Here is a 26,632-nt window from a genome sequence, read left to right as displayed (position 1 = left end):
TCTTTCTCCTATCCTTCACTGTTTGACAAAGTCTTCATTCACCTGGGTCTAGCACTGTCTCATACCTGAGATTTTCCGACATAGTACTGGATAACCACATAACCACTCATGCTTCCTTCAGTGTGAAGGCAGAGAGTGGACCATCGTGGGATGTAGTATAGACATTAACAGAGGAAAGACTCCATATCGCCTAATAAATCCACCTAACAAATCACATCTCACTCTTTACTCATAATGTTTTGCATTTTTGAAGTTTTTATATGATACATAATCCTGAATTAGAGGTACTTTAATTTTTTAGTGTGCGATATTTGAAAGTCCCTCTCCTTTGAAAGCAAATGGAAAAACCCAGGATTTTAGAGCCAACATCCTTAAAATAAGCTTTCACTAAAAAAGAAAAAAACAAAAACCTAAAAACTAAACTAAAAGACTCGTTTGACCTTAAAGAGTGAGGCCATCTGGGTCTTTGGTACATGCACTTGCTGGTCCCGTGTTCTGGAGTCCTGCAAATTTCTGGACCTTTTGATCTGAGCATGGTTCCTTCCTGCATTATCCCGACACCAAACAGCCCTCTTGGCGATGATCTCCTGGAACCGTTTTTCCCATCTGGGCTTCTAGCCTCTCAGTCTTTTCTGGGGGCCGAAGAGAATGCTCAGTATGCTTAAGCACATATTTTACCTGCAGGAGCCATCTGTTCGGTTCCCAGCATCACAGACAGCATGGTTTTCTGAACTCCTTTGAGTCTGACCCAAGAATCAACCCCTGCCCCAAAAAAGGTCATTTTGGGGGCTGGAGCTATAGTATAGTGGGTAAATGGCCTTTTAAGTGGCCGACCTGGTTTCAGTTCCTGGTGCCTCCTGTGGTCCCCCAAGTACCACTCAGAGTTATCCCTGAGTGCAGAGTCCTGCAACCACTGGATGTGCTTTCTCTTCCCTCCCACTGGGAGAAAAATAAAGCCATTTCTGTTCAGGCAGCTGGAGTTAGCAGACAAATTTTATTTTTTCTCTTAAGTGAAAAGCCAGTGGAGAAGTAGGGATCAGGCAGGGCATTATTCGTTTTCTCACTCCTCAGTCTCTGCCGCCTACTATGGATGGACTGAGGCTAAGGCTGGCACTGTCAGCCGGCTCCTGCTCTCTTTTGGTAAATATCGAAAACCCCAGCTGGGCACCTTCCATCATCTCAGCAACATGGAACTCATCTTAACACAGGCAGGAAGTGTTTCTTCAGGAAAAGATAGGTCGGACCAAGTCCATGGGTGAATGTCAAGATAGTTTCCTGACCAAAAGGCAACGTAGAGCTGAAACTGTGTCCCCCTCCAGAAGTGCCATGTGTCATGCCATCATCTGTGATATAAAGTGGCCTGCAGCCCAGGAGTGCCTTGTAGTCAAGCATAAAGGAAGTAGCTAGGAGCCATGGAGCTTTCTGGACTCTGAGCCAGCATGTTTATTCTTCCCAATAGTTTCACCTGCCCAGAACAGGAAACTTTGGGGAATAGGTTTTTATTATCGGGGCCAAAAGTGAATCAATCATTCATTCCAATTTGCAACCCCTCTCGCAGTCCTTGGGAGGGAAGGTGGGCTGGGGCTCCTAAGTTTGGATCAGATCAGCTTTTAGCACGAGTGCCCACACGCTGACATTTATCTCCTGGAGACTTACTTCGAACATAAGGCATACTTCAGAAACAAAAGATTTTCTCGTTTTGAGATTTTTTGTTAATTGCCTAAGCTGTTCAAATAAATGTCAGAACTTGGACGTAAGTGTTCATATGCCAATAAAATCTCCCAGATTTTGAGAGAAATGGCTAATTATAAGTATTTTGCCATCCCAGGAGAATCTATTCTTCAAAACATCCACACCCCTAGAATGTCCTAGATTCTGAATTTCTGAAAGATGGAAAAGCAAGCCTTTGTTTTGAATACAGCTAAGCCAATGGGGGGCGGGGGGGGGGGGAATATGGAGGACACTTTTCTCTGTGAGACTTAATTTATTTAAACCCACTGGTGACTGTAGATTTGGAATTAACTGATAAAAAAATGAAAATGTCTACCCACTGGTATAGACACTTATTTTTTTCTTGTTTCCATGTTTCTGGTGATAGAAGATAACTTTGGTAGTTCTGAGAAAGGTGTCTATGAAAATAAAACTTAAGTTCCTTACTTATTTGTGGGGGTTGCTCTCCTGCCTGTATTTGAGGCCATCAGGGTCACAGCTGGGGAAGGGGCACATGATGCCAGGGGTCTACCCCAGGCCTTTGTATATACAAGCACCTGCTGTACCTTTTGTACTACACTCAGTGGTACTCAGGGGCTACTCCTGGCTCTGTGCTTGGGATTTGTTCCTGGTGACACTCCAGAGACCATGTGAACCTTCTAGTTCTAGCCCATTGAGTTTTCTTTCTGTCCTGCCCTCCGAAGCTTATATTCTTTCTCTTTTTTTATTTTCCTTTTATGTTTTGAGGAGGAACTTGTTGGGCTGTGGGTCTATTCCTGACCCTGTACCAGGAACAGAACTGCTGCCTCTGTGGCTCGGTATAAGCAAGTGCCTTACCTTTTGTATTACGTCTCTGGCTTACCCAGAGTTCATGCTTTTTTTGTTTTTTTTTCCAGGGAAGGGTCATGTGCTATACTCGGTGGTGCTTAGGGGTTACTCTGGGCTCTGCACTCAAATATTACTCCTCAAGCAGTCTCGAGGGACTATATGGGATGCTGTGGATCAAACCCAGGTCAACCGTATGGAAGGCAAATGCTCAACCTGCTGGGCTATTTCTCTGACCCCACAGGTTCATTTTTTTTTTTTTTTTTTTTGTTTTTGGGCCACACCCGTTTGACGCTCAGGGGTTACTCCTGGCTATGTGCTCAGAAATCGCCCCTGGCTTGGGTGGACCATATGGGACGCCGGGGGATCGAACCGCGGTCCTTCCTTGGCTAGCGCTTGCAAGGCAGACACCTTACCTCCAGCGCCACCTACCCGGCCCCCACAGGTTCATTTTTAATGAGAAAGACAGGGAGTTTTTACCTAGCCTGGAGGCACTAGGAGATTGCAGGATCTGGTGAATGGCTGTGGCCGGGTACCAAGGACTCAGACTCGGTACATTGGAGCAACCTGAGAAAAGCAGAACCAGAAGGACCTGGAGGGGCTCGCAATGGGGTCAGCAGCAAGTCTTGTGTTCCCAGAATGTCGAGCCTCCACCTTTCCCTAAGTGTATTCCTACCCTGCTGCTTTCAAAAGCGGGGAGGGAGACAGACTTTGCCCGTCAGCACTGACTCTGCATGTGGGGAGACAACGCCTCTCCAGAGCACCTGTCTCGCTAGTGAAATTGTGTACTTTGTGCAGATATTCCACTTTTAATGAGTCATGGATTGCCTGACTAGAAATAGTTATTCAGTGAGTACATGACCTGTCACTTGCTCCTATTTCTGTCTCAACTGAAAGTTTAAGTCCTCCATGGAAAGAAAGTACATCCTACGGTCTCTTCACTGTGCCTTCCTGTGGCTGAGTCCTGAATAATTAGATCATTCCTCTGAGGCTTTATGGGGGGACGGTGGGCCCCTTTTAGCCATTCTTGGCCAGCTGAGCCTTCTGTTCAATGTAAGGGTTCAAGGACACAATGCTTATAAGTGCCCAGCGATGGCCCAGACCGCCCCGGTACTGCTCAGGGCCCTCCAAGGCTGCTCCCATACATGCTTGGGGGACCATATGGTGCTGGGGGTCAGATTGAATCGGCCATGTGCAAGGCGAATGCCTGAACCTTTGTACTGTCTTAAGCTCCTCCCTCTATTGCTTAACCCTATCCCCACCCTCTGCCGTTTCAGTTGGTGCTTGTCAGCCAGAGACCGCGCACATGTGTGTGCTATTTACATGACTGTATGACAGCTTGCATAGCTGACTGAGTTTTGCATTTCATTGTTTGTAGTGTTTGCAAATGTGCTCTGTGCTATTCCTCAGGACCGCAGGTGTCCATTTAGGGTCTATATTTTAATTATAGCACCTTAGGGTAGCACAGTGGGTAGGGTGCTTGCCTTATATGTGGCTAACCTGGGTTCTATCCCCCGGCACCTCATATGGTCCCCAGAACCCTGCCAAGAGTGATGCCTGAGTAGAGAGGCATGGTTTGCCTCAATGGGGTTTTGGAAGGCCTCCCAGAGGAAGTCATACCTGAGAGAAGGAGGGGTATTCTGAGTAAAGATGCCATCAGGTACGCTAGGTGGGCTGACTGGGAAACGTTTGTGGCATAAGGATGAAAAGAGGGTTGGTAGAATAGCACTGAGGTTAAGATGCTTGTCTTATGTATGTAGCCAAGTATGTATGTATGTAGCCAAGCCTTTTTGGATCCTCAGTGCTACATGTGGTTCCCTGACCCTGCCAGGGGTCACTACTCAGAGTGACACAGAGTTAGGACTAACCCCTGAGTACAGTCTGGGCCAAACCTACTCTCTTTGCGAAAGAAAGAAAGAGAGAAAGAGAGAAAGAGAGAAAGAGAGAAAGAGAGAGAGAGAGAGAGAGAGAGAGAGAGAGAAGGAACGAAGGAAGAAAGAAGGAAGAAAGAAGGGAAAGGAGGGAGGGAGAAAAAGGAAGGAAGAATAAAGGAAGAAAGAAGGGAGGGAAGGAAGGGTATGGAGGGAAAGGAGGAAGGGAGAAAGAAGGGAGGGAAGGAAGGGTATGGAGGGAAAGGAGGGAGGGAGAAAAAGGAAGGAAGGAAGGAGGAAGGGAGGGAGTGAGGGAGGGAGGGACGGAAGAAAAGTAATAGAGAGATCATACTCTTGGAAATATAAATGGGTAAAAAACCACATGGAATAGATTGTATCTTTTAAGGCTGAACAAGCCTCTAACAAGTCTTTTACTCTTTAGTATGTTGTTTACCACAGAAATGCAGGCATGCAGGCACCAAAGATGTGTGCAAGAGTGTTCAGATTAATGATACCCCAAAACAAGCTAACTCAGGGGCCAGAGCAAAAACACAGTTGGAAGGGCATTTGCCTTGTTTGTAACTAACCCAGGTTCTACCCCTGGCATTCCATATGGTCCCCCAAGGCTGCCAGGAGTAACCCCAAGTCCCCAAGCCACAGTTAGCTAGATACGCTATAAAAGAGTCCAGAAATGGCCTGCAGCACTAGGACATGGAGACAGCTGTGGCCTGTAGCAGCACACTGCGTCTCCCAAACCTGCTGAGACAGGTGTTGAGGGCTCACAGAAAGTGCCCCAACTGGCAGAACTAACCAGTTCAGTCAGAAATCAGGTAGCCTGGACTTCTGGGGATAAGGACGGGAGCTAGAACTGGGGGAGGCCCATGTGCTTCTGGGCTCTGCTCCTTGGCTGGGTAGTGGCTTGTGGGATTTCTTTTTTTTTTTTTTTTTTCTTTTGGCTTTTGGGTAACACCCGCAGTACTCAGGGGTTACTTCTGGCTCTGTGCTCAGAAATTGCTTCTGGCAGGCGCGGGGGACCATATGGAATGCCTGGTTTTGAACCATCATCCGTCCTGGATCAGCTGTATGCAAGGCAAAAGTGCCACCACTCTCTGGCCCTGCTTGTGGGGTTTCTGACTCTTCTTGACATGACCCGTAACTCATCAAGCCAGACTCTGTGGATACTTGGCCATATATATGTCTGCTAGGTTTTAGGTTTTTTTTTTGGAGGGGGGGGTTCACACCCAGCGGCACTCTGTGTGCAAGGCAAAGGCCTTAGTGCTGTGCTATCTCTCCGGCCCCATGCTAGGTTTAACTAAAACAGCACACACACCACATTTACAATAGTATCTGACATCTAGTCCATGTCTGACAAGTGTTGAATAGAGGAGTATTTAGGCCGTGCTTATCCTCTCATCCAAAAACCCTTCTCTGCCCGCCCCAGCCTGAAATAAGTTCCCCGTGTAATGCTTCTCTGTTCTTTGTACGATTGGTTTTGTGTCTGTGTGTTTTCCTTGGCTTGTAACCTCAGAAAGCAAAGACCTTGACTGTCCTATTGACTACGAGTCTTTAATACCCAGTGCTTTAGCACAAAGCCTAAGTAAGACAAAAGAGGCACTTAATTGGAACTTGTCAGGTGGAAGAATGAATCCCCAGCTGTTCGCCTCCCCTAAGGATATGTTCCGGAGGCCGAGTCTGACAGTATTTTAGGAGGGTAAACACTTCGCTGGAGAGCATTGTGTTCTTTCCTGCTCTTAAACTCATTTTTCCTCTTTCCACCATAGTCATAGAAACAGTGAGGTCTGGAAGGATTGAGATCATTCAGTCCATCCTCTCTTTAATCAGTAACTTGAGAAAAACGTTTATACTGTGAAATTGCCGTATACGATAGAAACTGTCGACTTGAACGTAAGAGATGTAAGTAGTAACCCGTATTCCTAGAAACCATCTGCTTGTAAGTCACCCTTTCTTTATGTGCTAAGGTCAGTAGGAGGTACTCAAAGCTTAGTGGAGGTAGGTTTTGTCTCTGGTGTGTTCTAGAAGATTTGGTAAATAGTATAGCTGGTTGCATCCACCTGCCTTGACCTGTCAGCCAACTGAGGACAGAACAAAGATAGTGTGTCCCCCAAAAGAGCCGTACATCTGGGCAGCTACACTCCCCTAATGTATCAACAGATGGATGGACTCTTCAGAAGGGAATCAGGTGCCAGGACATTGAAACTGCAGACTCTCTCTTAGACAGAGGTGAGATTCATTCAGGGCAGGACTAGCCCACAGTCCCTGTGCACTCTCCTGAGACTGAGAAGCTTCTTTCCAGCAGGGCTGATGAGCATCTGCTTGCAGGTTGCTGGACAGTTGCAACTGGTTGTGCTTGGGTAGCAGTTTATGCTCATAGTAATGGGCATTATTGTCCACATGCAGGAGCGAGGTGGGCAAACAAGCCATTCATGTGGAATGCTAAACACATGTTCCAAAGGTATTGCCATTGTCTTGCTGAGAAATAGGAATCCTGCATCTGCAGAGATTCCTTGGCCACCAGAAAAGGTACACACTTCTGCTCTTTCCCAAGCCTCTGCTATCCGAGTAAGGATTTGCTCAAAACTCTTCATTTCTCAGAAAAAATACAACCTAAACCTCTGGGCTTTTGTTGACTTCAAATGCACCATATTGTTTGTGCCTCTCAAAATCTCTACCCTTGTACTACAGTACAGCCAGAGCATAATAAGCATAGACCATGTCTTTCTAGCTCCCTTTTTTATAAGACCCAGGTGTTATAAGTTTATTGTTATCACCCTGTGAGACCTGGGTTTAATCCCGATCACACACACTGTACTCTTTGACACTCGACCATACAGAAGTGACCTGGTCTCACTAGTCACCAACAGCTTGTGGACTGACTTCTGGCTCTGCTGAAGACTTCCGCAGGCCCATCACTATCCAGCCAGTTGGCCTTTCTGGAATATCCTTTAAAGATTTTCAGTGCAGGAAGATGCCCATCCCTGTTTGACTTTCTGGGGTTCTACTGAGGTTGGCCACAGGACAGAAGGAGGGTCTTTGATTGCAGCGCAAGGTCATTTGAGAGGGACAAGTGGGAAACCTCTGAGCCTGTCCTCCTCAAGCACAACCTCAGGAAGGCCTTGAGATTGAGTGGGACCATTCTGAGGATAAATTAGGGGACACTGCTTTGGATTTCTTCTCGTTTTGAATTTTGAGACACACTGAGTGATTCTTGGGAGTACTCCCAACAGTGCTGGGGGTTCTTTGGTGCCTGAGGGTTGAACTCGGAGCTCCTAAAGGCAGTGCATGAACTCAGTCCCTCAAACTAGTTCCCCAGTGACCTTGATGCTGATTTTTAAGTTCCACAGGGGTTACACTGCTGCTATTAAACTGTGCCACAGTGCTCCGGAACCTCGAATCATATCCACAGGCATGAATTCAAGTGTTGAACTGAAAGAAAAGAAAGGGAGGGCATCTTGGAGCCATAAAATTAGTATTGCTGGGCTATGCGCTGTGGACACTCCTGATGCTCTGTCCACGGTAGAGAAATGCATCCCCAGTGAGACCAGTGGTCTCTCCACATTCCTCTGGCTGTGGGTCCTGACAAAGCAAGTCCATAGTGTCCCGTCTGCCTCTGGTTACCAGGAAGGTCGGCAGATGTTTTTCGTTCCGCGGATTCCAGAATGGCAATGGCTGTTCCTGCAGTGTGGCCTCCCTCCGAAATGGAGTTGAAGACCAGCTCACATCTGCTTCTCCAATTAAGTTTGCTGCTGCCAAATCATTAGATGCCAGCTCATTTAGTTTTTATTCCTCGGCTTCCCATAATAGACTGAGTCAGTCTGTGCTCAAGAAGCCAAAAATTCCAGATCTTACCCAAAATACCCACTCTGCTTGGAATGAGAGGGGCTGGAAATTAACCTTGGATTCACTTTGTCAGCCCTCCCTCCCACTCCTTTGTTCCTTTTCGCCTTCCTCTCCTGACAGCTTCTTTCTTCTTTCTAATCACTTCTCTCCGAGCTCTTCATTTTGCTGAGGATACGAAGAAGCATAAAGAAGGGGAAAAACCTCTAGGCATCCCCAGAAAAGGAGCAGTGCTCATTGTTGTTGAATAAAAAGATAATGGCCAATTTGTCAAGAAGTGTTGACAAGAAAGATAAAGTTGGAAGTAATTAACTAGCTGACACGCTGGGAGTGATGTGTCTGCCAATAGCTCCCTAAATCAGGGGAGCCCGGGCTGGGTGACAGCCGTGCATCACTTTTATAACACGCCTCCGACAGCCCCTGGGTTGGAAACCCAGCCAGCACAAATCATGCGCTCTGACACTTGCTGCCTTATGCTGGGCTCTGCTTGGCACCAAGCCCCCTGTCCATCCAGGCGAGGCCCGACGCTAGCACTGACATGAGGGAGAGGATTGCTGGTCGCTGAGCCATCTTCACCTCAGGGAGGGCCAGCTCTGCTGACAGCTGCTGCACAGATCGCTCAGTGTGCATCGTCAGTGCCACTGTGCGCCCCAGTGTGGCTGGCGACCAGCGGGAGGCCCGTGACACTCTTGCTGCCTGGGACCGCTCAGCCGGCTGAAGTTAGGATTGGCCGAGAGGAACTGAAAGACTCTGGAGAATGTGGAACAGGCTGGTGTTAGGTGAAAAAGCAATATGGATGATCTCTAGGGAGAGCTCATAGGGTCAAGCTCGGGCTTTGCACACAGGACACCCGGGTTCCATCCCTGGCGCCACTTGATTCTGCACCACTGCCAGGAGCTGTCTTCGAGCTGAGCTAGGAGTAGTCCCTGAGAACTGCCACACCTGGCCCCCAGACTGAGCAGCTGGACCAAAGGCAAATTGTGGGAGTGCTCCTGCCTGAAACGTAGGTTTTTGCCTTCTCTTTGCCTTTTCTCCCCAACTGTTGCATTCTCATTGCTCAGATCTCAGTTCATGAGCCTCTGTCAGAGGCCCATCCGCCATGCTGACGTCTCAGGAAGCTCTTGCCTTTGCCGTTCTGTCTCCTGACTGAAGGGGAGCATGGCCTTAGGGTGAGGTCAGTAACCAGAGGGGCTGTACCAGGAATTAGCAGGCCTCATTCTGGGGATTTGGCAGCTGCCCAAAAGCCTGTCAAGCAGTGACTTAGAAGCCCCTCAAGGTTCCCTTTCAGGTGAGAGGTGGTGACATCTGGAGCGAGACTGGAGACCCTTGTTTGATTTGTGCTGCACTAGCACTAATCTGGAGCAGTTCGCAACCCACCCTTTCTGCCTCCCCTGCTTGCAAACAGCTCTGCACAATAGTTTGAGGGCTGGGGTGCTAAAGTCCCTCGTTTGATCCCAGTATCGTGTTCTCAGAGCACCATCGGGAACGACTCCCGAGCACAGGGTGTTGGGTGTTGGGTGTGTGCACCCCTCTACTCCATCATTTAGAAGGTCAAGTGGTGAACAGGTCAGCTTCTCACCTGCTGTGACAAGCCTGCTGTGGCCGGAAGAGGCCCCTCACATCAGTTGCTTCCACAGTCAACCTACCCTCTGTCCCTGCTTCTGGAAAGTTCTGCTTTGATGCAGGAGAAAAAAAGGTTGATGCTGTAGTTGGCTCAGCAGCTACTGAGAAATGTCCTGATTCTTATGGTAGTTCTACTCACTCTCAGTGTTCCCCTCAATTGCCAAGAAGTTTCCTAGTTTTTGAGATGATGGGAAGGGAAATGAGTAAGAAGGAATGGGCCTATAAGTGCTTCTTGGGCTGGACATCCGGTATTCCTGTTGTCCTTTCCATCTTTGTTTGTTGTCTAACGTAGGTTATTTGTAGGCCCTGGGTTTTCTTGTGATCAGCACTTCCTGTTCCTTCTATAGCTTCACAGCTCCCTAAGGTCTCAACTGGATGTTCTTGCTGTAAACCGGAGGGAAGAAGCCACACACGCCTCAGCCCCGCTCAGCTAGAGTTCGACAGGGGAGGCACCCTCCCGATGAGGAAGTTGTTGTGATGCGTGTACTTTCTCTGGGCCTGGGTGTGCGTCAGGAGAACTGGGAAACCCTGAGCACGTTGCTGCCTAAGCTGGTTTGATGTCTCATCTTCTTAACTGGCCCCTTGTCACACACAGGCTTTGGTTTGTGTTGTTAAGTTCATCTCCGCTGTTGGACTGGGGCTCTGATAAATCAAACCTTCTGCGTCAATAGGAATATTGTCCTAGCATTACTAGGAAAAATCGAGGAGCATACAAGGAAATATTTCTAGAATGAACCATAGAAACTCAAAGACATCCCGTAAAATGGGAATTTCTCATGAAGAGGACTTTGAGCAGAAGAGACTTCTTTACAAGAGCCATCTCCCTTCAGGCTCATAAACCTATCTCTGAGTTTCAAAAAGAGGGATATCCTGGGGGGCTGGAGTGATAGTACAGTGAGGAGGGTGTTTACTGCATATGACCCACCCAGGTTTTGCCCCTGCACCACACATGATGCCCCAAGCCCGCCAAGACTGATCCTGAGCACTTGCTAGGGAGGCCTTAAAACAAAATCCAACAAGGAATATTTTAACGGAAATCCTATATCCTCTATTCTGCCAAGTTATTACTTAGGAACTGATCTCCAGAGAGGCCTGTTACATGGCCCGTTTACTCCCTATCCCCTCAGTAGTTCCCTAAGCACCAGCCATGAGTTGGTAGCCTCATAAGAAATAGAGGGGCGGGGCCCAGAGAGATAGCACAGCTGCGTTTGCCTTGCAAGCAGCCGATCCAGGACCAAAGGTGGTTGGTTCGAATGCCGGTGTCCCATATGGTCCCCCGTGCCTGCCAGGAGCTATTTCTGAGCAGACAGCCAGGAGTAACCCCTGAGCACCGCCGGGTGTGGCCCCCCCCAAAAAAAAAAACAAAAACAAAAACAAAGAAATAGAGGGGCGAAGCGATAGCACAGCATGTAGGGCATTTGCCTTGCCCACAGCCGACCTGAGTTTGATTCCTGCCATCCATATGGTCCCCCAAGCCTGCCAGGAATGATGTCTGAGCATAGAACCTGGAGGAACCCCTGAGCGCCACTGGGTGTTGCCCAAAAAATTAAAAATAAATAAAATTAAAATAGGGATTGGAAATTAGGGGGTCAGAGCAGTGTTGGCCACAGGATTGATGAGGAAGTAAAATGAAAGTTCTGCAGAATACCTTTCTGCATGGCAAGTTCTGGGCTGAAGGAGCTGGCTGGTGAGTTGTAGGCAGATAGGCAGAATGAACTGGCTGCCAACCAATGGTGCATGCTTTTATTGCATTTACAAACATCCGCTGGTACCTACTGATGCCGAGAGGAGGAAGCTAATGCCCTTGGCCCATCACAGCTGGCTGGTGAGTTGTAGGCAGATAGGCAGAATGAACTGGCTGCCAACCAATGGTGCATGCTTTTATTGCATTTACAAACATCCGCTGGTACCTACTGATGCCGAGAGGAGGAAGCTAATGCCCTTGGCCCATCACAGAGCTTATGCTATACTCAGTACTCTAGATCCTTCTCTCACATGAAAATGGCAATCTTGGGCCCGGAGAGATAGCACAGTGGCGTTTGCCTTGCAAGCAGCCGATCCAGGACCAAAGGTGGTTGGTTCGAATCCCAGTGTCCCATATGGTCCCCCGTGCCTGCCAGGAGCTATTTCTGAGCAGACAGCCAGGAGTAACTCCTGAGCACTGCCGGGTGTGGCCCAAAAACCAAAAAAAAAAGAAAAAGAAAAAGAAAATGGCAATCTTGGTGCTGCTATCTGTTTGTAGACAGCACAGGAGCTCTAGTGCCTAGTATGACCAAGAGCTCTCTGTAATTACTGGGATCCTTTTGTTGTTGGCAGTGCTGTTTTGACAATACATTGCCTCCTGTGAAGTGCAGTGGCTGTGGAGGAAGAAAAAGTTCAGGTTGATCACCAAGACTTTTTGTTACTCCTCTCCAGAATCTCTACCTCTTAACTCCATCCCCAAATTAGCCATGTGTGCATGACAGCAGATGCCTCAGGAAGCATGATGAGAGAAGTGTAATTCAGGGAGGAAGGAAGATGAAGCAGGAAGGAGGAAAGAGCAGTCACAAGAGCAGCTGGTAGCCCTGAATCTTGGTTCTGAGCAAGTCAGAGTAATTGTGTAAGAGAAAACACATTCCTTCAGCTCCTCAGATCAGGGACCCAAGGATCAAATATTTCAAAGGAATTTTTAGAATGATATGTTCTTTAGTCTCTTTTAGCTAGACTTCTAATATTTTGGTCATTGTATGATGAGTTTAAGTGGAGTTTTTTATTTTTTTTCATTAAAAGTAATTTTTTTTTTTAATTTTTGGGCCACACCTGGTGGTGCTCAGGGGTTACTCCTGGCTGTCTGCTCAGAAATAGCTCCTGACAGGCACGGGGGACCATATGGGACACCGGGATTTGAACCAACCACCTTTGGTCCTGGATCGGCTGCTTGCAAGGCAAACGCCACTGTGCTATCTCTCCGGGCCCTAAATATAATTTTTATTGGGAATGGAGCTATAGCACAGCTGTAGGGCATTTGCCTTGCATGCTGCCAACTATCAACTGATATGGGTTTGATCCCTAGAATCTCCTACGGTCCCCTGAGCCCGCCAGGAGCGATTTCTTTTCTTTTCTTTTCTTTTTTTTTTTTTTGGTTTTTGGGCCACACCCGGTAATGCTCAGGGGTTACTCCTGGCTATGTGCTCAGAAGTTGCTCCTGGCTTGGGGGACCATATGGGACACCGGGGGATCGAACCGTGGTCCGTCCAAGGCTAGCGCAGGCAAGGCAGGCACCTTACCTTTAGCACCACCGCCCAGCCCCTCAGGAGCGATTTCTGAGTACTCTGCCAGGAGTAACCCCTGAGTTCCCCTCCCCCCAGATGTGGCTCAATCCCCCCAAAAAAAACTATTAAACATTGTGTCTACATAGTTGCTCATAATACATTTGTTTCTGGCATTTCATATTCCAAGACCAATCCCACCACCAGTGTAACATCCCCTCCATTGTCTCTGGATTTTCACCCACCCCCAAGCCAATCCCCTTGGAAGGCACAAAATAATTGACTTTATATTGCTTGTTGACAACTAAGTGGTAATGGAATTATCAAAAACAAACTTCAGCAAAAGGAAATTTGTGAAAATTGTTATTTCTCTCAATGGGGTCATTAAGTCATTATCTGAAGGTTTACTAAGCTGTGCATTGCTAGTTGAGCTTTCTGTGTTATTGGTTTTGTTTGTTAATATTAGGTGGCTTCTGTGCCACTCTAACATCTAATTTGGTGCATTTCTACTGGGGTGTCAGTTTTGAAAAATATGGAGGTGGTGCGTTTGTGAGTGCACGGTCCAGGTATTCCAGGCTCTATGGCTGATGTGGTGGCGGCTGATAGGACTTTGGGAAGTACTTGAAATGGCAGGGAGTAGGGGGTGGAAGAGGCTTCCCACATTCACTTCGAGAGGACCCCAAAATTCTCAACTCAGATACCGGCATAGGTGGAGTTTTGGTTGGATTGACCTCTCTACAGAGATCAGTGAAAAAGTGGAGTAATGGAGGGTCATTGATTGTGGCGATGATTGTGCAGCTGCTGAGACTTTGGCAGGACGGGACTTGGCCTGCACCTCCTCTGAGAGGGCCCTGGTTTTCAGCTGCAAGAGCAGTGTGCCCATGATTTTTCACAATTTGGTTAACATCTCTTCTGAGAATAAGACAAGTCTGTGGAGCTGGCCGATGGGCTGACTTGGCGAATCTTGATTTTTACGGCAGTTACTTAAGACCGGCAGCAATTGTCCCAATGAGTCCAGCTTCTCTCTACCTTCCCCTGCATTCTGCCTGTGTCCTTACCTGCCTCCACACGGTGGAGTTAACTGCCATGCAGATGGCTTCTTTGGGATCTCTGGAAAAGGGGTTGGCTCCCTGATGGATGTTTTTCTTTTTATCTTTTTTTTATTATTATTATTGTTTTGGGTTTTGGCCACACCTGGCTATGCTCAGCTCTCGGGAGTTCAACCTGGCAGTGCTCTGTAGGAAATCCAAGTCAACTGCATGCAAGGCAAGTGCCCTACCTTCTCTGTTCTCCCAGGCCCTAGTTTTCTCTTTTGCTAATGTGCCTTCTTCTGTGGTCTGTTTTCAGAGGAGCTATAGCAGAACCAGGGGATTGTTAGGTTAAATTTTCTACTTTGCCTTTGAGATCTCCAATTCCCACTTGGATCAGTTTGTTATAAAACTCTCTCTTTTAGGGGGCCAGAGAGATAGCACAGCAGTAGGGTATATGCACGCAGCTGACCCAGGATGGACGGTGGTTCAAATCCCAGCATTTCATATGATCCCCTATGCCTGTCAGGAGTAACCCCCAAGGGCTGCTGGATGTGACCCAAAAACTTTCTCTTTGAGGGGGACAGGATATGGGTGGGTAGGCCACACTAAGTGGTGCTCCAGGATCACTCCTCACAGGGCCTGGGGGGCTTTATTTGGTGATGGCAATTGAACCAGGATCATCTGTTGGCAAGGCAAATGTCATAACCCCTTCATTATCTCTCCAGCCCCTAAAACTCCCTTGTATGTTTAATGAGGAGCAGAGTGGCGTGGGAAGAAGCTTCTATTGATTTCTCCACAGAGCTAGACCAATTTCAGTAATACTTATCATTTGTTTTTGAGAATAGAGTATATTCCAGGACACAAAATTGGAAGTTATCAGAACTTCTGAATTTATTTTTTTATTTCGTTTGGTTTGGGGCCCATACCCACCAGTGCTTATTCTCGAATTGGTTTCTTCTGCTTCATCTTTCGCATCACAGCAGTTGATGTTCCTCTCAAAGCCATTTTCAGCCATCTCTGTCAGGACTTAAAAATGTTCTGAAATGTACCATTATAGTTTCTCCATCTTACATTTTGGAAATTCTTGTTCACATTCAAGGAGATAGATCATGTCAAGCCTGTGCTTGGCAATATTAGTTCTTGCTATGGTCCTTCAGCCCGTAGGAGTGAGCAACAGAGTCCAGGCCCTAATTGACAGGGCTGTCGAGAGCGTGACTTGGGGACCAGCTTCCCCAGACACTTGTTCACAGTCTAGTGACCTCCGGTGGACTTGACTGTTTATTCTGAGATAGAGAAGTGCAGAAGGTCCTAAAGAGCGCTGCTGTTTCACCTGGAGGCCAAAACCACTTCTGAGGAAGTCCTGACTCATTGCTTTACTGGGCACATGCACTAGGGCCTGCCTCTTTGTAGTTCTTTGTAGTTCTACAAGAGTGGTCCTCTAACTATGGCCCGTGGGCCACATATTGTATTTGTATTTGTTTTGTTTCTTTATTGCAAAATAAGATATATGCAGTGTGCATAAGAATTCATTCATAAACTTTGTTTTTACTATAGTCAGACCCTCCAATGGTCTGAGGGACAGTGAACTGGCCCCCTGTTTAAAAAGTTTGAGGACCCCTGTACAGTTCATGAGGTCGACAGCCTGTTCCTGTTAGTCAAGTAAAGAGACATATCTTCTAGTGACTGTCACTGCTAGGTGCAAAGCCTGCACCTGGACTGTGGGCCCATAACTCTCTGTGACAGATAATCCTGATTGGGATCTTTGTGCAGCTTGCACTGGTGAATTCCTGATGCCAGCTCAAGTCTCAATTTTAGAAGGTGTTTTTTCTTTTTGTACATAAGTATGTGATTATGTTTCTAGTAGCTTTTATTCTTTCCACCTCTTCTTTCTCCTCTCTTTCTCGTGTGTGTGTGTGTGTGTGTGTGTGTGTGTGTGTGTGTGGCTGTGTGTGTGTGGCTGTGTGTGTGTGTGTGTGGCTGTGTCCAGGGATCATATCTGGTTGGGATTGGGAATTATATGTGTTGGCATAGATCAAATCTGGCTTAGCAGCTTGCAAGTCAAGTGTTTGATCTCTGGCCCCAGGCAGCTATTATCTTTGGACAAAAAAAGAAGTGATTCAGGCAAAGGCATAAAGATCTACTTAGCAATTTTATGTTCAGTATTGAAGTCCCTGCAAAATCGTGGGGAGGTAGTATTAGCCTCATTTTGTAAGTGAACAAGTTGAAAGAAAAGGAGGTGTGTTGAGTAACAGAATCAGACCACCAGAAATTTGAACCCAAGTCTTTACTCAGAAACTTCCAGGTTGGTTGCTCCTGATCCTGTAGGGACTGTCCCCGTTCACCGTGAGCCTTAAAGAAAATCATGTCCTCATGGGCTTCAAGTCTCACAGGATAACATCGAAAATATTTTCTCTTCCCAACCTCTTGGTTATGCATCAAATCTAAGGGAAAGAAACTGAGGTGATTGCTTTCCATTTTCCTTATTAGAAGCATGAGGCATTTATTGCTTTCACAAATGTTGATTTTAGTTCACATATTTCTGAGATGTTCCCTTGATTTTATTGGAAGAAATGTGGAATTTGAAATTTTTAAAAATAGTATTTATTTATGCCATCAGTCTCTTGCCATAATATCACATTGAACCCGATTCCTGGAATTCCCCAAAACCACTTAAACATTCATTCTGGAAGATGGGACAGTTTGTACTCAGGAAGTAAACTGGAGTTTGCTCATCAAGGATCATTTGGCCTCCCAAGTTGCTTGGTTTTTATTATCATTAGTTTTTGTTTGTTTTTTGGGGCCACACCCGGTGACGCTCAGGGGTTACTCTTGGCTATGCGCTCAGAATCGCTCCTGGCTCTGGGGACCATATAGGATGCCGGAGGGTCGAACTGCGATCTGTCCTGGGTCAGCCATGTGTAAGGCAAATGCCCTACTGCTGTGCCACCGCTCTGGCTCTATGCTTATGTTTCTTTTTGCTGCTTCCCTCAGAATACTGTCCCATAACTTTCTCAAGCCTGCTACAGTTTTCTTTCTTTCTTTCTTTCTTTCTTTCTTTCTTTCTTTCTTTCTTTCTTTCTTTCTTTCTTTCTTTCTTTCTTTCTTTCTTTCTTTCTTTCTTTCTTCTTTCTCTCTCTCCTTCCTTCCTTCCTTCCTTCCTTCCTTCCTTCCTTCCTTCCTTCCTTCCTTCCTTCCTTCCTTCCTTCCTTCCTTCCTTCCTTCCTTCCTTCCTCCCTCCCTCCCTCCCTCCCCTCCCTCCCTCCCTTCCCCCCTCCCTCCTCTCCCTCCCTCCCTCCCTCCCTTCCTTTCTTCCTTTCCTTCTTTCTGGGTGGGGGGTTAGAGGGGTGCTACACCTGGCTGTGCTCAGAGATTACTCCTGGCTCTGCACTCAGAGATCACTGTAGGTGGGACTTGGGAGTATACAGGATGCAGGAATCAAACCCAGGCCATTCGCATGCAAGTCAAGCGCCTGCCTTCTGTATTGTCACCCTGCTTCCGCCTTCCCTCCCTTTCTTCCACAACTCAAGCTCACATTTAGTGTCCACTAATGTTGTTTGCCCCTTGCATAGGTTTCTGTGGGACATGAGTCTTTGACTTTTCTACTTCCAAGACCTTAACTATATGGCTGCATGTAGTTTTTCTTTTGTTTCTTTTGTTTTGTGCATGTAGTTTTTCATTTATCTTTTCTGTGCTACGGTGTTGGGGGATCCCAATCCATTACTGAAGGATTTGAGGGCCATTTCCTGGTGATACTTGGCCCATCCATGCCATCTGTAGTGTTCTGTGCCTACAGTGCATTGTTGCTTGAGCTCAGAAGAACTGGGGATCCTGGGGCCACACCCAGCTGTGCTCAGGTCTTGCAGTGCTATTATAAAACTGGGGCGCTAACTCAGGCAAGGCATGGTATCCAGGCTTGGGGCTATCTCCCAGTCCTCAGGCTTGCTAGATTTGAGCAGCTAGATGTGGGCTCTCTGACTTAGAGTGCCTGAGAGGAAACCAGAAAACAGTCAGTGCTAGTTGGAGGGCCCAGAGCATCATGCTTCCTGTTGCCCCAATGTTGGCCAGAATGTTGCCTCCCATCTCAAGATTCACAGTGTGGGGTCAAGATGAAATCATTCCTCAGCTGAGGTCCAGGCCAAGCTTTCTGGGTGGTGACAGTGACGTTAACTGAGTTCTCTGCATCTGCAAGGCATTGTCCCCCAAAGTGCTGGGAGCATCCACATACAGTCCATGCTCTTTGGCGTCCACCCCCATGCCCCTCTTCCGACCCTTTGACATGTTGAGTGTAATCACTTCTTCCTTTTGTTTTCCCAGCATTAACAATAAGCTACAGCAGCCAGAGGCAGCTGCCGGCGTGTTAGAATATGCCATGAAACACTTTGGAGAGCTGGTAAGTGTTTGTTCCTCTGAGGAAAGCGAGATCACAGTGAGGCTGGACAGAGGGAGGCAAGTAGCCACCACCTTGAGAAAGAGGTTTTTATTCCTGGCTGGCAACAGTGACACCAATTCAGGACTAGAGTTGAGGTGAATTTAAGATTATTGGACAGAACCTAAATACATGGAGCAACTGAAGTCGATCAAACTTTTAGCATTTGGGGGCCGGAGCAATAGTGCAGCCCAGCAGGATGCTTGCCTAGTGTGTGCCCAGACTAGGTTTATTTCCTGGTCCCTTGAGCTTGCTGCCAGGCATGATCCCTGAGCATTAAGCCAAGAGTAAGTCCAAGCATAGCTAGGTGTGGGCACCCCCCCAAAAAATAATAAAATCCACTTTAGTATGTGCCTATCTCTTTGCTCAGTACTTATATACTTTGTCAGTCTCAGTCTTCTAATTTAGGGTCCATAATAGTAGAACCCATGAAGTAGATTTTTATTGTTGCCCCATTTTATAGATGAAGAAACTTTGGCCCCCATGGGATGAACCGTCTCTCCCAGGTTTGGGAGTGAGCGAATGGCTGAGCATTCTGCTGTTGGACCAAGGGTTGAGCCCTGACCTGAGTTACCTTCTCGCCATCTATGACAGCTGGCCAAAAGCTTAAGAAGAAGCTTTCCCATTTTTTAGACAAAATGGACTCTAATTTAGGTGCCACAGAAATAGTATAGGGGTTGGGGCCGGAGAGATAGCATGGAGGTTAGGCGTTTGCCTTGCGTGCAGAAGGTCAGTGGTTCAAATCCCAGCATACCATATGGTCCCCTGAGCCTGCCAGAAGTAACCCCTGAGCATTGTCAGGTGTGATCCAAAAACCAAAAAAAAAAAAAAAAAGATAAAAAGAAATAGTACAGGGGTTAAGGTGCTTACTTGCCTTACACAATTCAATCCAAAACCCATACGGTCTCTCGAATGCTGCCAGAACGAGCCCTGAGCACAGAGTCAGGAGTAACCATCCCCTTCCCTCCATCCAAATTTTATAAATATATGTCACTCACTAATTTAAACCTGTTGCTTTGGAGCTGTGCCATCTCATTATTGCTTACATAGCTGCTTCTCTTCTGTCATCTTTGCCCTCTCAATATGAAAATGTTTCCATTACTCCCTGGAATTACTTTGAGAGGGTGCTCTGGTTACTTCCTAACCACATATAAAGCATCAACATAATCAACTTAGCATCGACTTCCTGGAAGGTCGCAGAGTCCCGTGTCCATATCTTTGATGAGGAACTTTCATTCACTGTGGACGTCGTGTGTACTGCTGCCTGCCTCAGAAGCCCAGCGTGTCTGGGCGGAGAGACTGGCGACAGAGCTGGGCTTTTGCCTCAGAGCGAGGGAATTGGATGCAGACTTTGAAGTGGCTGTTTACTCTCTCAGGCACACATGATCAAAGCTAGACCAAGCGACCCTCTCTACAGGGGGCGACAGTAATAGAACGGGCTGCCTAAGTCTGGCTTTGCCACAGCCCGCATTCACAGAGGGCAGAAAGGCCACAGTAAGGCCACTGGCTGCAGAACAGCCAGCCCCAGTGTCCCCTTGTTAGATGTCCTCAGAGCTCAGAGTGTGGAAAGTGCCGCCTGAATCCCTGGGTTCGCAGTGATCTCCCGAAGATAGTTGGTACCGCAGAGGCCCTGAGTGCCAACCTGGAAAGGACTACTCCCGCTCCCGGCTCTGAGGGCGACCATTAGCTGCGGGGTTATTGCTGAGCCCATGGCAGATTTCGTCCTATTTCAGTAGCTGAATCGTATTAAGCTTGACAATGGTTTGCTTTTTCTTGGCAGCGCCTGCGCTTCCTCAGCACAATTTATATAACGGCAATCTCATTAGAATGCTGTGTGATTCATTGCAGAATCCTTATAGTTTCTGCAGCCTATTGCAATTCGAAGTACCCTGCCCTCGACCTGACCTGCTCTAAGTGCCGCTTCCCCACTTTCTGTGACTGTGTCACCAATTACTCACTAACCCCATTTTCTTTGTAGCGCCCAGTGCGAAATGAGCTGTTACTTTTTTTTGTTTGTTTTTGGGCCACACCCGGCGGTGCTTAGGGGTTACTCCTGGCTGTCTGCTCAGAAATAGCTCCTGGCAGGCACGGGGGACCATATGGGACACCGGGATTCGAACCAACCACCTTAAGTCCTGGATCGGCTGTTTGCAAGGCAAACGCCGCTGTGCTATTTCTCCAGGCCCGAGCTGTTACTTTTAATGTCTTTCTTTTTTCTTTCTTCCTTCCATCCATCCTTCCTTTCTTTTTCTTTTTTCTTCCTTTTTTCCCCCTCTTTTCTTTTTTTTTTCCTTTTTCTCGTTTTCTTCTATCTTCGTTCCTTTCTCTCCCTTCCTTTCTCTCTCTCCCTTTCTTCCTTTCTCCCTCCTTCCTTCCTTTCTTCTTTCCCTCCTTCCTTCTTTCCTTCCTTCCTTCCTTCCTTTCTTCCTTCCTTCCTTCCTTCCTTCCTTCCTTCCTTCTTTCCTTCCTTCCTTCCTTCCTTCTTTCCTTCCTTCCTTCCTTCCTTCCTTTCTTCCTTCCTTCCTTCTTTCCTTCCTTCCTTCCTTCCTTCCTTCCTTCCTTCCTTTCGTTCTTTCTTTCTTTCTATCTGTCTTTCTTTCTTTCTCTTTCCCTCCTTCCCTTTTTTCTTTTTAATTTTTTTGGCATTCAGAGTGTTGCTGAGGAGACCATATGTGGTACTAGGGATCAAACTCTGGATAGCTGCATGAAAGGCAATTTGCTTTATTATCTCTCTGACCTCCAGTGGTTCGTTCGTTCGTTCGTTCTTTCTTTCTTTCTTTCTTTCTTTCTTTCTTTCTTTCTTTCTTTCTTTCTTTCTTTCTTTCTTTCTTTCTTTCTTTCTTTCTTTCTTTCTCTCTCTCTCTCTCTCTTTCTTTCTTTCTCTCTCTCTCTCTCTCTCTCTTTCTTTCTTTCTTTCTTTCTTTCTTTCTTTCTTTCTTTCTTTCTTTCTTTCTTTCTTTCTTTCTTTCTTTCTTTCTTTCTTTCTTTCTTTCTTTCTTTCATTGAAACCATTGTGATTTACAAAGTTATTCACAGTTGAGTTTTAGGCAAACAATCAGGTCCAATTCCACCATACTTTTTTTTTTTACATATAACACCATGGTTACAAAGTTGTTCATAATTGATTTCAGTCATACAATTATTATGTATTTCCCAATATGGTTGTCCCCAGTTTCCCTCCCGCCTTCCCCACTGCCCTCTCTCCTGCCTGCCCCCCCCCCGTCTCTCTCCATTTTAGACACTGTAGTTTGCATTCTTGTTCCTGAAGGAGTGTCATACAGATCACTGTTATCTCTTTTCAGCACCCAGTTCCTGTCCAGAGAGACCATTCCCAACTCTCACTGTCCTAGGGCCCCCTGCTCTGTCCTCGCTGCATCCCCCGCTCTGTGACAAGCTTCCTTCCACGGGCTGGTCCTCCCGGCCCTCATCTCTCTTATCTCTGGAGATTATTACCGCACTGTCTTTATTTTTCTTATACCCCATAGTGTTACTTTTCTTTGTGACAGCGTCTCCACTATCCCTTTCTCTCTACCTGTTTCAATCTGGGTATCAGAGAGATGGATCAGCTGGCTGAGAATGGCCTGTTCTCTAGCTTTACCTGCAGGTGTAATTTCTGGATGGAGAGCTAGGATTAACCTCTGAGCATCACCAGGTGTGAGCCCCCCTACTCCCCCTAAAAAAATGAAGTGCACCTCAGGGCCAGGCCTATGTACAGTGGTTAGGACACTGACCTTGCATCTTTCCAAACCCGATGTGAATCGTAGCACTACTTATGCATCCCTGAGCACCAGCAGGAGTGATTCCCGAGGAGGGAACCAGAATTTAGCCTGAGAACTGCAGGGTGCGACTGCAAAACAAACAAACAAAAAATGATTTCTTTAATAAGGAGAGGAGTGTGATGGAGGAGAGTACTACATCAACTCATCCAATTTCTACTGCACAGTCAGACTGGTTATTGTTTTGTTTTGGAGCCACACCCAGTGGTGCTCAGGGCTTACTCCTGGCTCTGGGCTCAGGAATCACTCCTCATGGGGCTCAGGGGACCTATAAGGTACTGGGTGTCAAAGCCCGGTCAGCCAGCCATATGCAAGGCAAGTTCTCTACCTGCGATCTGTTACTGTCATTCCTGCAGAGCATTTTTTGTCTGGCCTGATTCTAAGAAAAAAAAAAAAAAAAGGTTGGCATGTCATTTATGACATGTGATTTATGACAGTGATGATGCCAGAAACCAGCAGGTGGAGGAAGACAGAAACAAAACAGTCGTGATCACAGGAGAACCGAGCCTACATCCTCCTGGCTGCAGCCCCCTCCTCACCTCCTCACGTGGCCACACAGGATCCAGTGCCCAGGGAATGAAATCCATCCTGCGGCCCTTGATCATGCTGCCAAGAACTTGGCAGGAGCAAATCATGCACGGATAATTTTAGAAGAGGGCGGGGACTCATTTCTCAAAAAAAAAAAAAAATTAAAGGGTAGCGTTAAATTGTGTGACTCTATTTTATGGGGGCCACACAGTGCCAGGGGTTGGATGCAGGGCCATACCCTTGCTGCGCAGATGCTCTGCCACGTGAATGACATCCTGGCCTTACAGAAATCACATCCTGGAAGTTCAAAAGTGTGTTAGGAAAAGTGGCTTCTTTCCTCGCAGCTAATGTCAAGACATGACCCCATCAGGAAAGCAGCTGCTGCGCACTAACGGTGTGTTAGTGTGCAGGCCAGTCAACAGGTTGGCACCCAGCAGGTTCTCTCAGATTCTCCCCACGCCTTCCTGGCTCTGGGTCTCTGTGTCTGGAGCTCGGTGGTCCTTTGCTTGCCTCTGTCTGGGCAGGAGGTGGCTGGCTGAAGGGGACTGTGACCTGGCATCTTCTTTCATCCCAGGCTTCCAGGCCATGTTGGGGAACTGGCATGCCCACTCTCACCACACGGCATCCTCCAGATTCTCAGATGTTCTCAGCCCTAGCCAGTATGAACTGTTGGGGTGGCAGCGTGGCATGTGTGTGGCAGCTCCTCTGCAGAAGAGGTGAGGTCAGAAGGGGGCCCCTCACCGACATCCTCCGTTCCTGCCGCAGGAGATCCAGGCCACCTGGTACGAGAAGCTGCACGAGTGGGAGGATGCCTTGGTGGCCTATGACAAGAAGATGGACACCAATAAGGACGACCCGGAGCTGATGCTGGGCCGCATGCGCTGCCTCGAGGCCTTGGGGGAGTGGTGAGTGTTTCTTCACTTTTGACCTGACGGCTTCCCAGAGTCCTTCAAACACCTGGTGTTAACCTGGGAATCATCTATCAATCTGGTGTTTTCTCTCTTTGGTCTTGAGACAGAACTGTGTTTTATTTGGGGGGGGGGGGGGATATTTGTTTTTTTGTTTGTTTTGGACCACACCCTGAGGTGGTCAAGGTTTATCCCTGACTCTGTTCTCAGGAATCACTCCTGATGGGCTCAGGAGACCATATGGGATACTGGGGATCCAATCCAAGTTAACCATATGCCTATCCCACTATACTGTATTGTCCTCTGACCTTTAAAAAAAAACTTTGTAATTCTTCGAACCAGGATAAGGTGGATGAGCCCTGGGGTCTGTACCTCCCTCCCGCCTGCCTTGCCCTTGTCTGATTGATAAAGGCCCACTCTTACCCACAGCATGATTTCCTTCCTTTGTTACGGCCTTTTGCTAACAACACAGGGAAGGGTGCTTGACTGCCCTCAAGCCTCAGGTGATTTGCTCTAAGTCTAATGGATGCACTGGCCAGGCCCCAGGAATGCAAAAGGACAGAGAACAAGCCCCCTCTCCTTCACACCAGTGCAAGGGAGGAATGTACTTGACAGGAGCATGTTCTAGAGGCTGGTGAAAGCCTGAGAGGTCTGTGACAATGAGGGGTAGTTGGCAGAGACCAAAGGAGGGGCAGCACTCTGCCCCTTATGTTCCCCTTGGAGGGAGGAACCAGATTGGGAGAAAGATGAAGGAAAGTGGGGGATCAGGATGAAGCAGAAGCACTGCTTGACTGACATTGACGAGGTCCTGTTTCCGAAGATGTTGGGGATTTTCAGAAGAGGTTCCCCCTCTGTCTCCCACCATCAGGGACGGTGTCAGAAAGAACCCGAAGGCCAGTCTCTTGGCAGCATCGGGCTTGAGTGCCTACTCTGGGCTCAGGCCTGTGCTCAGTCCTCAGCACCACCTGGTCCTCCACGCACTGCGGGGTCTGCCACCGTGTCTGGAACTGGGAGTGACCCACCCCACGCTGCCCGCTGTGGCCCTAAGACCAGTTATTTAAAGGTTAAAATGACAGGAGGGGGCCAGAGTGAAAGCACAGTGGATAGGGCGTTTGCATTGCATTCAGCTGACCCGGGTTTAATCCCTGGCATCCTGTTTATATATATTTATATGTATTCATAAATATATATATATCTTAATATATGTATATATAATACATATATATATGCATATACAATATATAAATATACATTATATTATTAAGATTTTCTGAAAGGAATGGTTGATCTCTTACTATACACATTCTTTGCCTAATTATAGACATTATTTTCATAAATGATGGATATTTTTATATCTCAGTATTTGTGCCACACCCTACAGTGCTCAGGGTTTACACCTGGTTCTGTGCTCCAAAGTCACTCCTAGAGGTATTGGAGCTAAATGTGGTATGAGTGTTAAACTTGGGTCAGCTTTGTGCTCGGCAAATTCCTTTAAGTTCCAGGGGTCTCAAACTCAATTTAGCTGGGGGCCGCAGGAGGCAAAGTCGAGTGATCCTTGAGTGCAAAGTCAGTAGTAAGCCTTGAACATTGGGGGGTGTGACCCAAACAACTAAAACAAAACAAAACAAAACAAAACAAAAAAAGATTACTCTAGGGCAGGGCCACAAAATGTTGTACGGAGGGGCGTTTGCAGCCCATGGGCCAGGCGAGTTTGAGACCCCTGCAAATCCTGCACTATTTCACTGACCCTCTACTTTTATTTCTTAGTAAAAATGTATTACTGGGGGCCGGGCGGTGGCGCTAAAGGTAAGGTGCCTGCCTTGCCTGCGCTAGCCTTGGACGGACCGCGGTTCGATCCCCCGGTGTCCCATATGGTCCCCCAAGCCAGGAGCAACTTCTGAGCACATAGCCAGGAGTAACCCCTGAGCGTTACCGGGTGTGGCCCAAAAACCAAAAAAAAAAAAAATGTATTACTGAACTTCAAAGATTAAAAAATATTATAATAGGGGCTAGAGCGATAGCGCAGCGATAGGGTGTTTGCCTTGCACGCAGCTGACCCAGGACAGACCTGGATCAATACCCAGCATCCCATAGGGACCCCCAATCCAGGAGTGATTTCTGGGTGCATAGCCAGAAGTAACCCCTGAGCATCACCAGGTGTGGCCCAAAAACCAAAACAAATTTTTTTTTTGTTATAATATATTTGTTGTATGAAAAGCTTCATTTTTTGGTTGAATTTTGGGCCACGCCTGACAAACATGCAGGAGTTACTCCTGGTTTTATACTCAGGAATTACTCCTACCTATGCTCGGGGGACCCTATGGGAGGTTGGGAGTCGAAGTTGAGTTGGCTGCATACAAGGCAAGTACCCTCCTGTGTACTATCATTCCGATGGCAGGGAAGTTCTTGCAGGAGCTATATTCTTTATAGGCTCTCCTAGGCGCCGTGTCCCCCTCTTCCTCTCCTCTCCATCCTCCCCATACCCCTGCTCACTATGGAAGTGGTGTTAGTGAAAAAGTCCTGCTCATTGTGAGCCCTGCAAAGCCTTTGTGCTTTATACATAGATTTCGTTTGAGTTTCATTTTAGACAACCGTTTGTACTTTTGTTTTGTTTTGGGTTTGTTTGTTTTGTTTTGGACCATGCTCAAGGGTTACTCCTGCCTCTGCACTCAGGGATCATTCCTGATGTTTCTCAGGGATGTCAGAGATCAAGCTTGCAAGGCAAGCGCCCTACTGGCTGTATTGTCTCTCCGGCCCCTGTGTTCAAACCTGTCTTCCTATAACTTTGAGCTTAAAGTGAATGTCTAGATGTTTCTTTATTGATCTTTCAC

General features: G+C 47.2%; 1 protein-coding gene across 1 annotated transcript in view; it reads left to right on the top strand.

Moving 5' to 3' along the window:
• MTOR (mechanistic target of rapamycin kinase) overlaps positions 1–26,632 on the top strand; it is a 151,908-nt gene that overhangs the window by 81,188 nt on the left and 44,088 nt on the right. Inside the window, exons 29-30 of the mRNA XM_049775256.1 lie at positions 18,478–18,553; positions 23,659–23,798. Coding sequence (XP_049631213.1) covers positions 18,478–18,553; positions 23,659–23,798 — 216 coding nt within the window. The remainder of the gene's footprint in view (positions 1–18,477; positions 18,554–23,658; positions 23,799–26,632) is intronic.

Source organism: Suncus etruscus, chromosome 6 (assembly GCF_024139225.1).
Source record: "Suncus etruscus isolate mSunEtr1 chromosome 6, mSunEtr1.pri.cur, whole genome shotgun sequence".
Taxonomy (NCBI): Eukaryota; Metazoa; Chordata; class Mammalia; order Eulipotyphla; family Soricidae; genus Suncus; species Suncus etruscus.
Note: the sequence above shows the minus strand (reverse complement) of the source record. Positions and strands in the feature narration are given on the sequence as shown.